The sequence below is a fragment of a genome, unplaced genomic scaffold, assembly GCF_019419815.1.
Source record: "Pyrus x bretschneideri cultivar Hongxiangsu unplaced genomic scaffold, Pyrus_bretschneideri_v1 Contig8, whole genome shotgun sequence".
Taxonomy (NCBI): domain Eukaryota; kingdom Viridiplantae; phylum Streptophyta; class Magnoliopsida; order Rosales; family Rosaceae; genus Pyrus; species Pyrus x bretschneideri.
The window spans coordinates 5,702,830-5,716,127 of record NW_025999820.1 but is presented as its reverse complement, the minus strand read 5'-3'; the positions used below and the strand labels follow the sequence as shown (position 1 = coordinate 5,716,127).

At 39.9% G+C, this 13,298-nt stretch overlaps 1 protein-coding gene across 3 annotated transcripts; it reads left to right on the top strand.

Moving 5' to 3' along the window:
- The first annotated feature begins 6,793 nt into the window (after positions 1–6,793).
- Positions 6,794–10,712, top strand: LOC103942653 (probable disease resistance protein At5g66900). 3 transcript variants are annotated; one of them, XM_048575320.1, is made up of 7 exons: positions 6,794–7,045; positions 7,154–7,802; positions 7,933–8,336; positions 8,631–8,986; positions 9,131–9,342; positions 9,497–10,339; positions 10,473–10,712. In XM_048575320.1, exons 1-6 carry the CDS (start codon positions 6,986–6,988, stop codon positions 10,336–10,338), a joined length of 2,523 nt encoding a protein of 840 aa, XP_048431277.1. In that variant the 5' UTR covers positions 6,794–6,985; the 3' UTR covers position 10,339; positions 10,473–10,712. The 3 variants fall into 3 exon arrangements, with proteins under 3 accessions (XP_048431277.1, XP_009351115.2, XP_048431278.1); XM_009352840.3 differs by having other exon boundaries at positions 9,497–10,712; XM_048575321.1 differs by having other exon boundaries at positions 6,806–6,973; positions 9,497–10,712.
- Positions 10,713–13,298: the final 2,586 nt, after the last annotated feature.

Here is a 13,298-nt window from a genome sequence, read left to right as displayed (position 1 = left end):
TTCGCCATCAAGGAGTTGCCCGAAGGCATTGGTAATATGAGCGGTTAAGAAAAATCAACATGGGACGATGCTCAAGATTGGAAAAGTTGCCTCTATCTGTGTGGATCTTGACGAGCAGTTGGAGGAAGTGAGTTGTGATGAAGAAATATTTGTGGAAACCTTTCTTAGTCAAAGACGAATTTAAATGACATTATTGTTAGCCTATTATGAAGCTAAACTTACCATTTTCTTCTTAGTGTTAATAATATCGTTTGTTAGAAAAAAAAAAAAAAAAAAAAAGAGAGAAAATAAGGTGGAATTGGCTCGAAAAGCCTTCAGCTGTGAGACCTGTCTTTCCTAAATAAATGTTGAAGCAACGTCTCTGTTTTGTGTTACATTGTTTCTTTAATTTTCATCTTCTTGTTTGATTTTGTACAATTTATAATTTTCATCACATCCATTTGTGGTGCTGTTTATATCAAACTCCTTTGAGTCTTAAGAAATTATTCGTTTTTATTTTCCTCTGTATGTTTTACACAAAACAAATAACGTGTATTATATTTTTTTTGTATTGCACTTTTGTGGAGTGCAAAATGTTACTTTTGAAGTGCCAATACCAATTCTCTATAATTAATATATATTATATTTTCTTTGAGTATAAAAAAAATGTGTTTTTACTGAACCTAATATGTAAGTTATGCATTATACCTTTAAGTTTCTTTTGTCGCAGACTATTATAGGCGATAGATATTGAAATATTCTAAGTTACGGTTGAATGTATTTTAAAGTTAAATGAAACACGCAATCGATATGCCATTTATATGCTATTATTGTCGATATCGGCAATATTGCAAAATTAAAATTGTCAAAATGTAATCCGGAGAGCTATATCATAAGTGCAGTTAAGTGCAACATAAAAGAAAGGCTTTTTAGTTAAAATGGTTTTTGAAATTTGCATAACTCATCACTTTGGTCTTTGATATTTGAAATCAATAAAAGTGGTTCATGAGTTTGTTCATCATCAATCATTTTGATCATTCCTTAAAAAACTAAGAACCAAATAATAAAAATACCCTCAATTTAATAAGCAACGGGCAAAAATGATTTGACAAAATTGAGGGTGTTTTTGTTATTTTATATTTATTTAATGGAGATTTTTCAAAGAATGACCAAAACGATTAATGATATACAAACTTAGGAATTATTTTTATTGATTTCAAATATCTAAAACTAAAATGAAGAGTTGTGCAAATCTCAACGATCATTTTAGCTAAAAAATGAGAAATGGTAAAGTATGAAGAGTTGTGCAAATCTTAACGATCATTTAGTGCTCATTGGTTCAAACTTCCGTTTGAAGCTTTTTGATTTGAGTGCATTTTTGTTCATCGCCATTTAGTATGATATATGCTTATCGTCTAATTTATCATCATTAGATAAATTTGAATTTTTAAATTTATACTTATACATTACACGAATTTTAAAATTTAAATTCATCTAACAATAATGAATAGGATGGTGAGCATTTCATTTATGCAAGAGGGAGGCTGTGGGTCACCTGGGCTACGGACTGTCTTTATGCTTTTGTCTCCTTTAGAAACTTGCCCTGACAAGTACTCCGTGAGAGATCCTTTCTCCTTGGTTACAGTACTTCTTTCCTTTGTGTGAGAGTTTCTCGGTTCCGTTGATCTCCTTGAGCTTCTGGTTTCCCCCCGTTCGCCACTTTCCTCCAGTAGAAAATATACGGCAGGAATAATTCTTATTCTTATTCTCATTAAAACAAGGATATATATACAACCCTAGTTACACAATCCTAATTACATAAGGAAACAAACTTTACATTCCTAAAGGAAACCTAATACCGTGTGACTCACGCTAACACTCCCCCTCAAGTTGGTGCATAGATATCACACATGCCCAACTTGATGAGTGAGTCACTAAACTTTCGACTACATACTGCATGAGTAAGAACATCTGCAAGTTGCTCCTCGGATGTTACACACGGGAGAGAAACCATTTTCCTTTCGAGTTTCTCCTTGATAAAATGTCTGTCAACTTCCACGTGCTTAGTCTTATCATGTTGCACTGGGTTGTCTGCTATATCTCTTGCGGACTTGTTATCACAATATAATCTCATAACCTCCTTTGTCTTGAGTCCAAGCTCCCAAAGAAGCTTCCGCAACCATAGGATCTCACACATCCCGTGTGCCATACCTCTGTACTCGGCTTCAGCTGATGATCGTGAGACTACTTTCTGCTTTTTACTACGCCATGTAACTAAATTCCCTCCAACAAAAGTAAAATATCCCGATGTTGATCGCCTATCAGTTATATCACCAGCCCAATCTGCATCAGTAAATCCTTCAATTCTCAGATGTCCGTGTCTCCCATATAATACTCCTTTTCCCGGTGCAGACTTTAAATATGCTAAGATATGCATGACTGCAGCCATGTGATCCGTACTTGGTGAGTGCATGAACTGACTCACAACACTTACGGCATAAGCAATATCTGGACGAGTATGAGCCAAATAAATCAGTCTTCCTACAAGTCTCTGATATCTGCCTTTATCAACCGGTACCTGATCTGGATATATACCCAAATGATGCTTCTCAACTATAGGAGTATCTACCGGTTTACACCCTAGCATACCAGTTTCCTTCAACAAATCCAACACATATTTACGCTGAGACAAGAAGATACCTCTGGATGAACGCGCAACTTCAACTCCCAGAAAATATTTTAAGTCTCCCAAGTTCTTCATTTCGAATTCTGCAGCAAGGTTTATCTGCAACCTTAATATTTCATCAGAGTCATCCCCTGTAATAATCATGTCATCTACATAGATAATCAAAGCAGTTACTTTATTCAATCTACGCTTCACAAACAGCGTATGATCGGAATGACACTGACGATATCCATTCTTCTTCATGGCTTGCGTGAACCTGTCAAACCACGCACGAGGAGACTGCTTAAGTCCATAAAGTGACCTATGCAATCGACAAACCCCTGTGTTCCCACCTGCATCATATCCAGGCGGAAAAACCATATAGACTTCTTCCTCCAAATTCCCATGAAGGAAGGCATTCTTCACATCGAACTGTTTTAAGGGCCATTCAAGGTTTGCAGCTAAAGAGATAAGTACACGTACCGTATTCATCTTGGCTACCGGAGAGAACGTCTCCTGATAGTCTACACCATATGTTTGAGTATACCCTTTTGCTACCAACCTTGCTTTGTATCTGTCTATGGACCCGTCAGCCTTGTATTTGATTGTAAACACCCAGCGGCATCCAACCGGCTTCTTCCCATTAGGAAGCTTCACTACTTCCCAGGTTTTATTTTTCTGTAGAGCCATCATTTCTTCATCCATTGCTCTCACCCACCTTGGATCTTTCAGAGCTTCCTCCACTTGAGTTGGAACTTTAATGGACTCTATGTTATTCACCAGAGCCTTGCGTTCAGGTGCAAGATTCTTACAGGATACGTAGTTGGCTATTGGATACCTCACTTTTCCTTCCGGAGAAAACCTGTTAGGTGGCACACCTCGATTTTGTCTTGGTGGCAACTCATATGTACTTACAATATTATTTGAATTAGTTGTATAATCATCTAGTGTACTTACCTCAGGCATATTCAGAGAAGATACATTGGACGGCATTGTGGAGCTAGAGAGAGAGGGTACACTGCTACTAACTTCACCACTGGGATCGGTAACCTTAAGCTGTTCGTGTTCAATCCTGGTCTCGGCACAATCTAGCCGTTCCTGATTGTCTCATTCGGCAATAACTGCCTGGGTGTTCACTTCGGCAACAACCTGCTGTAGTGCAGCAGTACTGATTTCATTTCTTTCGGCAATCACGGCTTGTGGCATGTCCCCCTCGGGGTAACCACTCATAACTCCCCCTAAATCACACTCCAACCAACCCAGATCACCCACAGTCTCACTCTCCCCCTGGTGATCTGAAGGGGACGGTGAAGAGGAATAAAAATACTCGGCTTCAGAAAAGGTAACATCCATAGTCACATACATATGGCGGGTTCCAGGATGATAACATTGATAGCCCTTTTGGTGAGGAGAAAAACCCACAAAGACACATCGAAGAGCACATGGATCAAGCTTACTACGATGTATTTTGTGGATATGAACATACACCACGCAACCAAACACACGAGGCGTGAGAGTGTTGGTGGACACCACGGGGACATGTTTACTGAGCATCTGAAGTGGGGTTTGAAATCCCACAACACGGGATGGCATACGGTTGATGAGATAGATAGCATAAGTGACCGCTTCCGGCCAGAAACGCTGAGGTACAGATGCACCAAGGATCAATGCCCGAGCAGTTTCCAATATATGACGGTTTTTTCTCTCTGCAACCCCATTTTGTTGAGGAGTGTGAGGACACGTCGTTTCATGGAGAATCCCATGAGTACAAAGAAATTGAGACAACTCAGAATTAATATATTCACCTCCATTATCAGAGCGGAGAACTTTAATACTAAAGGAATATTGTGTCTTGATCATCTGATAGAAAGACTGAAACACCAGAGCAACATCACTCTTATGTTTAATCACATATAACCAGGTCATACGGGTGCAATCATCAACAAATGTGACAAACCATTTAATGCCAGAAGCCACACTTACAGGGGAGGGACCCCAAACATCAGAATGCACAAGATCAAACGGAAACGCACTTTTATTCATACTTGAAGGAAACGAAACACGATGGCTCTTAGCAAGAATACATACTTCACAATGTAAGTCTGATTCATTTATTCCATGAAATAAACTAGGCAACAAGCGCCGTAAATAACCAAAAGAAGCATGGCCTAAACGGCGATGCATCATCCAGACGTCCTTTAATGCACGAGTAGTAGATGTTCGAACCGCAGCAGCTCTTCCCGGAACGACATCATCCACATAATACACCCCTCTCTCTTAGTGCCACGCCCAATGATCTCCTTGGTCTGAATATCCTGAAGCAGACAAAAAAATGGATATATTAATACAACACAGTCCAACTGTTCCGTGACTTGCGGAATAGAGAGTAGGTGATGAGATAATGATGGAACAAATAAACAGTGATGCAAAGAGAGAGATGGTGTAAGACACACGGTGCCTGCTCCATTAATTGAAGCAGTAGTACCATTAGCCGTCTCCACACATGTTCTACGGGGCTTGGTCATATACTGAAACAAATTTTTATCATAGGTCATATGATCCGTTGCACCAGAGTCTAGAATCCAACCTGTATGATGAGCAGTGTCGGAGGCTAAGAGAACACGTCCTACAGTACCTGTATTTGAAGATGGTTCACCAATAGTCGTACGAGTCAATAATGACTGACTTGGCTCACCAGATTGCACCTCGACTCCTGTGATATTGCTCGGTGTGGTAGCAGCAAAGGCTGCCCGTCCACTAAGAGAACTATTATTCCCACGCTCTTTTTCCCGCAACCGTTTCTTCAACTCCGGAAACCACTCGGGTACTCCATGCTTTGTAAAGCATGTATCTTCGATATGGCGGGTTTGACCGCAGAAGGTACATTTTAAATTATCTTTGTTTTCCCGGTTAAATGGACGGGACTTCAAAGATAAGTTCGACACACTCCCGGAAGGGGAATTGGTAGGAAACCGTGACACCATAGCAGCTGCAGATCCTCCTCCTTGGCTGCTAACATTACTTCCACCCATCATAGTTGCGTGACGTTGAGCTTCACGCCTTACCATAGAGAACACCTCCTCAACAGACGGAAGAGGCTGAGTTCGTAAGATGTCACTACGAACCTTATCAAAAACATCATCCAAACCTGCCAGGAAGGCATACACACGGTCCAACTGGACCTCATCTCGCAGCGTCTTCAAATCTTGAGCACACTCCATCTTAATCGGCCTTCGTTGATCCAACTCCTGCCACACAGATTTTAGATCAGCATAGTACACCCCAACTGGACGTCCTTCCTGACGAAGTCGAAATGACTTAACCTTCAACTCATAGATTTGAGATATATCAGAACCATCATAGTATGTTCGAGCAACCTCCTCCCATACTTCTTTGGCAGTACGAAGGTGAATAAAAAAACTCATGATAGCTGGCTCCATGGAGTTAATCAGCCATCCTTTCACAATAGCATTCCCAGTCTCCCATGTCTCAAACTCGATACTGTCTTCACTTGGTTCCTTGATGCTCCCCGACACAAACCCCTTCTTACCCCGTCCTGCAATATGCATCTCCAATACTTTGGACCAAAGCGGGTAGTTCGATCCATTAAGCTTCACTGCACTCGGCACTGCCGAGGCATCATTCTGGATTATCACCGAGTTCAGATGAGCGGAATTATTGGTAGGACCTCCACCGAGTCCCGGTTTCTGCCCCGAGCCCCCATCTTCTACGTTCACCATCTTTCTTTATTTCAACGCGCAGCAGCACTAATACAACAAGGACAGAAAGTGCACAGTCCCTGCGAATCACAGCAGCAACAGCACGATGAGATGTTTTCCTACTAGGGTTACGGTACCAGGCTCTTGATACCAAGTAGAAAATATACGGCAGGAATAATTCTTATTCTTATTCTCATTAAAACAAGGATATATATACAACCCTAGTTACACAATCCTAATTACATAAGGAAACAAACTTTACATTCCTAAAGGAAACCTAATACCGTGTGACTCACGCTAACACCTCCAACCCTTGTGCCCATGATTTCTCTGTCTGTAGCCCCTTCCTTCCCTTTTCCGTTTCCCCATCCTTCCACCCTCCTTCGCTTTTGTCCCCTGTTTCCTTTCACCTTTTTGTCGTTCTTTCCACCTTCCTCCACCTTCCTTCCACCTCACCCCATTTCTGTCCCTTTCCTTCAACCTTCTTTCCACCTATTTCGCCCTTTTCCCCGTTTTCTTCCATGTTAATTTCCAAGTGTCCCACCACAGCAATCAGCTACTGTTAAAAGTGAACGCGCTCCAACTCCGAAACTTCTTTCGAGCTTCAAGAGTAAGTGTTTCTATGTTAAAACCAACCCAAACTATATATTTGTTCATCCTATCTTGCTTGATCACCAACAACGTAAGAGAAAATCCAACTTTTTATTGCTTCTTTTCTGAATCTCTTTATTTTGGGTTCCATATTTAAGAGTGTCAATTTCTAATTTTGGTTTTGGTTTTTGTCGTTAAGAATCAAGGAATGGATGGAGCAGACGACCTTTCCGGATCAGTATTCAATGCGCTGCATGAGGTCCTCATGGAGCTGATCGCCAAGAATGTAAAGATTAAGCCCCTCCTCAAAGACATCAATTCCAGGTTAGACTCTTTGGAACCATTGTTGAAATATATAGAAAAAGATATAGAAAAATTCAAGAAATTGGATCTTCCGGTTGTGGAACTGGAAAACTTAAGAGTACATTTGGACAAAGGCATAGAGCTCGTTCAAAAGTGCGTAAAGATTCGACGGTGGAGCGCATACAAAAGCTACAAATACACCAAGAAGCTGAGTGGATGGGATAAATCTCTTCAACGACTTTTGGAAATGCTAAACGTTCAGGGAATAAGGGATATGAAGGACAGCCCGGTTTTGGTTAAGAATATAGAGAAGGCGGTCAGCAAAATTGAATCGAATCTGGGGATACCAAAACAACCCGACAGTGAAGCTTGGTGTGCAGCACCTGAACTTCCGCCGCTTGTGGTTGGCTTGGATTTTCCTCTGAAGGAATTGAAGAGGAAGCTTCTAAGGGACGAAAATGTATCAATGGTTGTGCTGACTGCTCTCGGAGGATGTGGGAAAACCACTTTGGCTACAAAGTTTTGTCAAGACACGGATGTCAAAGGTATCGTATATTTTAAGTTAGTTCTCGGAATTGTATATTTTGTTTGTGATGTCAAAGGTATCATATATTACAACTATGTCAGATTTAAATGACGCCTCAATGACAGATTTGTTATGTTTTCTTTGGATAGATACATTCAAGGATAATATCTTCTTTGTCACGGTTTCAAAAAACCCTAAATTGGAAAATATTGTTCAAGATCTATATCAACGAAAGGGTTTCCAGGTACCTACTTTCCAAAACGAAGTTAGTACAGTGACGTGGCTGCAACATTTTCTTAAGAAAGAAGGGCAGAATCCTATATTGATTGTCCTGGATGATGTTTGGTCTGGATCAGAATCCCTTGTGCAGAAGTTTGATCAATTCAAAACGGAAAATTATAAGTTTTTGGTGACATCTAGGTCTGAATTTCGGGGATATGGTTCCCCTTATTATTTGCAATCATTGGATCGTGACAATGCGATGAAACTTTTTCATCATTCAGCATCCCTTGGAGATAAGAGCTCTCATATTCCAAAAGATCTTCCAGAAAAGGTACTTTTTAGTTGCAATGCAGAGCATGTATAGTAAAAAATTAGTTGACTTGGTTTTGGAAAATTGTCAAGAAATCATGTTCACTTTACACAAAGCATCCACAATCAAGTGAATGAACACGTCCATTTACCATATAAACTTGTGAGCAGTCATGCATCTAAGCATACTTGTGGACTAAAACTAAAATTAGAATACAGTATATAGTTATTTAGCCATTTTCACATCATCGTAACTTGAATTTTGGCTCTGCAACTTAAAAGGTAGTTGACTTTGTTTTGGAAAATTATCCTGCAGATAGTTGAACGTTGCAAGGGATTTCCGCTTGCTATTACAGTGGTGGGGAGATCGCTTTGCGGGGAGCCTATAGAGATATGGAAAAAAAGAGAACTTGAATGGTCTAAAGGTTTTTCTATTCTTGATTCAGAGACTGAATTGCTGCTCTGCCTTGAACGAAGCCTGGATGCCGTGGATAAAGAAATCATCAAGGAATGTTTCTTAGACTTGGGTTCATTTCCAGAAGACCAAAGAATCCCTGCTGCTGCCCTCATTGATATCTGGGCAGAGTTATATGATGTAGATACTGATATAGAGTGCATTGCAAACCTCTACGAGCTAACCAAACGTAGTCTAGCTAATCTTGTTGTTACAAGGTGTGCATGCTTTGTTTTTTCTTGTATGATATTTTCGCTCTATTTTCCCTTTATACTCACGACTGGTTGATGCTGATAACTTGTTATTGCAATAAGTTGGTTGAAGAAATCTCTTCTAAGAAACTTAGTTTTGATCATCACCAGGAAGGACAGTATGGTGGGGGACGGGTACTACAGTGAACACTTTGTTACCCAGCATGATGTTCTTAGGGAGCTGGCTATCTACAACACCAAAAAAGGACCAATAGAACATAGAAAAAAATTGATTATTGACATATGTGGAGACAATCTTCCAAAATGGTGGAGAGAAAAAAAGCATCAGCCAATGAAGGCCCGCTTATTATCCATAACAACTGGTTGTTCCATCGCTCCTTTTCTCTTTAGCAATTATGTAGACATGTACAAATAAATAGTTATTCTTGCTCACGCACGCTCACACATGCACATGAAGTCTTAATAGTACTTTCATTTTAGTTTCTCCTCCAGACACTCACAGTTGTTGCTTTGCAGATGAAGGGTTTTCAACAAAGTGGCACGACATGCAAATGCCAGAAGCTAAGGTTTTAGTATTGAATTTCCAGACAAAGAATTATGCCTTACCCGAATCTGTGGTGAACATGGATGAATTGAAGGCTGTGATAGTCACAAATTATGGTTTCTTACCTGCTAAATTGAGTAACTTTCAACTTTTGAGTTCGTTACCAAATCTTAAGAGAATCAGATTAGAACGCATCTCAATTCCTTCTATAACCAACAATCCCATACAGTTGGCGGGTCTGAAGAAGATATCCTTGTTCATGTGTAACATCGGTCAAGCTTTCAACAACTGTTCCATCTCAATCTCATCAGCATTCCTGAATCTAGAGGAGATGAACATCGACTATTGCACTGATTTAATTGAATTGCCCGTCGAGGTTTGTGATCTTATTAAACTAAAGAAGCTCAGTGTCACTAGCTGTCATAAACTATCTGCCTTGCCCGAAAGGATTGGAAAGTTGGAAAATTTAGAAATGTTGAGGCTAAGATCCTGCACAGAATTGTCAAAGCTTCCACCCTCAATGAAGAACCTGGGAAAGGTAAACTTTCTTGACATATCTGATTGCTTCAGCATCAAGGTGTTGCCTGAAGACATTGGTGAAATGAGTAGTTTAAGAAAGATCAACATGAGACAATGTTCAAGGTTGCAAGAGCTGCCTCCATCAGTCATGGATCTTGAGCAGTTAGAGGAAGTGGTTTGTGATGAAGAGACGAAATATTTGTGGGAATCTTTCTTGTCGTGTCTCAACAACGTGAAGATTATTGTGACCAAAGAGAATATCAACCTAAATTGGCTCCACAAGACTCAGTTCTGAGGTATTCTAAGTTGCAGTTTACTGTATTCTAGCCGATATGCCATTTATATGTTGTTATTGTTGTTATCATTGATATTGCAAAGTTGAATTGTCAAAATATAATTTGTGATGCCCAACTGTAAGTGCAGTGTTAGGATGCACGATTCTCACGCAAACTCCCCTAAGAGTGTGGTGAACTCTTGTTAGTACAAGGTGCCTTAGTCAAGCCTTGAATAGGCTCTTGTACTCTATTGTAAAGTGATGATTTCGTTTAGGTGTGCAACTGTTGGTTACGACCAACAGATTGTTTGTTTTATGTTATTAATAAGCCATTTGCTTGCTTCGCAAGAAACTGGCCTTCTCAATGGATTGTTATTTTGGAGGGGTTAAATCCATATTTAGGTTCTTTTTTTTATGCCGTGAAGACAATGACTTAATAATTTTCTTGTGCTATGTTGGAACCAAATCAGGGGATCTCCGGGAGCGATGGTTGAGCACAAATCCGAGTAAACCTGAGCAACTTGCAAAACAGTAAAACAACTGTAAGCAAACCTTACGTCGGGATGGGGGTGTGCCGACCAAAGGTTCTTCGACGGTCAAGTTAGTGAATGATCTTTAGACTCAAGCAGTGGACAAGAGAATTCAGGTGTATAGATTGTGTTAATGTAAATGAACCCTAGATGGGTGTATTTATACCTTGGGAGAGTGATCTTTTTAGGACAAAATCCTCGTTCAAAGCCAGGAGAATCCTAGAGGATAACTAGTAGGTAGATATTGCATCCTCTTATGAGTTATGATTACTCGTGGCGCATGCTTATCCTTAGATTGTAGGGACTTCAAGACTAATAAAATATGATTGTGTCCTTACCCGGATCAGATCACGTGTCTTGCAGAACAAGCACGGTCATTTAGTGGAGTCGCTAGGACTCTATCTAGTGCCCCGAAGTTGAATGATGGTGGCACCCTACTCCCTCTGATACAGCTCCGCCCAGGGCTGGCGAGTCTATGACTAGACTTCTGAAGTAACAATATTCGGATCAGCCTTTCTCTAACCCTGAAAAATCATGGTCCCATAATTTTCCCTAACTATCTGTCTAAGAGGCAACATGTTGCCCTTGAGGATGGATTGTTATCAAAGGCAATGCCTTTAGGAAAAAGCTGGAATACATACCGTTTAATCTTCATGAATGCAAGGTGACCTTTTAACAATAATGTGGCAGCGTTTCAGATTCAAACATGTATCTTCGTGTAGGTGCCATAAAGTTCGCAATGATGAAATGTTATGTCTGACTCTTGCGCACGAGAAACGAGAAATCTTCTCTGATATCCCTTGTTTTTCCTAGCCGTCAAACGTTAGATCCTAATACAAGTTGGTCTAAATTCAACGGTTAGATGACTCCCCCAAATGATGCCTATATATCCTCGGATTTTGCTTCTCTCCACTACCATTAACTTTCATTGTCCAAAAAGGCTCCAACTTTTTATATGCACCTATTTCAAAATCCTCTCCCTTTTGAATCTTTTCTCATGGCGTCTTTAAGCAAGAAGTCCAAATTGGTCAAGGTTTCCCCTTATAATCTTTCTTTGAAGAGAGTTTGTAATCGAACTACGAAGGGATTAGTACCGCTACCTTTCTAGGATAAGTACTAGGATATCTAAGGGTAGAGCATTAAAGGATACTCTCGCTACACCTTACCATAAGTATATTCGTTCGGAGTTGGTCCAAGTCGAGTAGTTGGTTATTAGACCGATCATCAGGCATGTAGCAATTTATTGGGATCCCTATTTTCTTTTTAAAAGGAAATTGTGTGAGCATACAATCTATTTTCAAAACTAAACAAAGCTTTTGTTGTGCATCAATCATTTTCCTATAGTATATATAATGTCGTATACTATTTTCAAACCTAGCTGGGGGTGGATTCCCTGAGGGGGAGCGATGAACGTTTATGATGCTTACCTCTACTTTATTACAAGATTGGTGCACCTACAAAACGACGTTCTAGACTAAAGTCGGGACTAGCGTTGTTTGTTACTTGTCAACTTCTCAGTCGTTCATTGACTCTTTCTATAGATTTTTATCTGTACATATACTTGATTGCCTCTCCATCTTGAAGGGATTTTTGTAGCCAAACTCAACGTTTTGCATTTTCAAATTGTACTAAAGAGTTGGTTTAGTATGATAATTACTTTAAACTATTTGGTTTTGTTGTAGATTGTGAAGTTCTTTTCCTATGTAAAAATTTTATCCAAAATTCAGTTACTCTTTTGTTGTTCGTTTTACCAAAATGATTTCCGCTTCCGTATTGCTTAAAAATAAATTATTTTATTCCCCTCAAATAGCCTTACGTTCTATTAGGAATGTAGTGCAATAGTGTTGGATTTTAACACTATAGTATTGCGTTACTAGTAGAGCGTGGCACTGTTACATGACCCTTTTTGGGGCATGACAAAGAGTTTCAGATCGTACCTTATAATATTATGTAGGCAGGGGTTGACTTCTTTGCACCTTGCCCCAGTTCTTAGGGTAATGACATCAATACTTGCCATATGGTGTAAGAATGAGTTTCCCCTGGTCTGAATTGCGTGTTTATTTCCAGGGAATCTCAAGCAAAATTTCTTTAGAAACATAGACATCAACATGTGGGTCATAAACACTTTTTGAATCTTTTTGTGAGGCTTTGTGCGTTGGACATGAACGTTTCTGATCGTACTACCTCAGTTGGCTTGACCAAAGCATTTCCGCGTATCGGAGCTTCGTTGAAATAAATTCCTCTTGGGAATTACCTAGTTTGAATGCCCCATTTGAACTTGCTAACATTTGGTGTTACAGAGCTTACTTGACTTAGTAAGCTGGTCCGGGATAGAAGTAGTTGTACTCGGGGTCCGATGTCAGAGCCATCCTCGGATGAGTTTTGGATCACTCTTTCGACTATTCCCTTGAATGGCGAGCTCGAGTTTGAACGTTATAACCCACAACCTTC

What these genes read in the sequence shown, in the direction of transcription:
- LOC103942653 (XM_048575320.1), top strand. Translation starts at nt 6,986, where the DNA reads ATGTTAAAACCAACCCAAACTATATATTTGTTCATCCTATCTTGCTTG. An exon ending in CTTGCTTGATCACCAACAAC is followed by an intron (nt 7,046 to 7,153) that starts GTAAGAGAAAAT and finishes TTTGTCGTTAAG; the next exon opens with AATCAAGGAATGGATGGAGC. An exon ending in GCTAATCTTGTTGTTACAAG is followed by an intron (nt 8,987 to 9,130) that starts GTGTGCATGCTT and finishes GATCATCACCAG; the next exon opens with GAAGGACAGTATGGTGGGGG.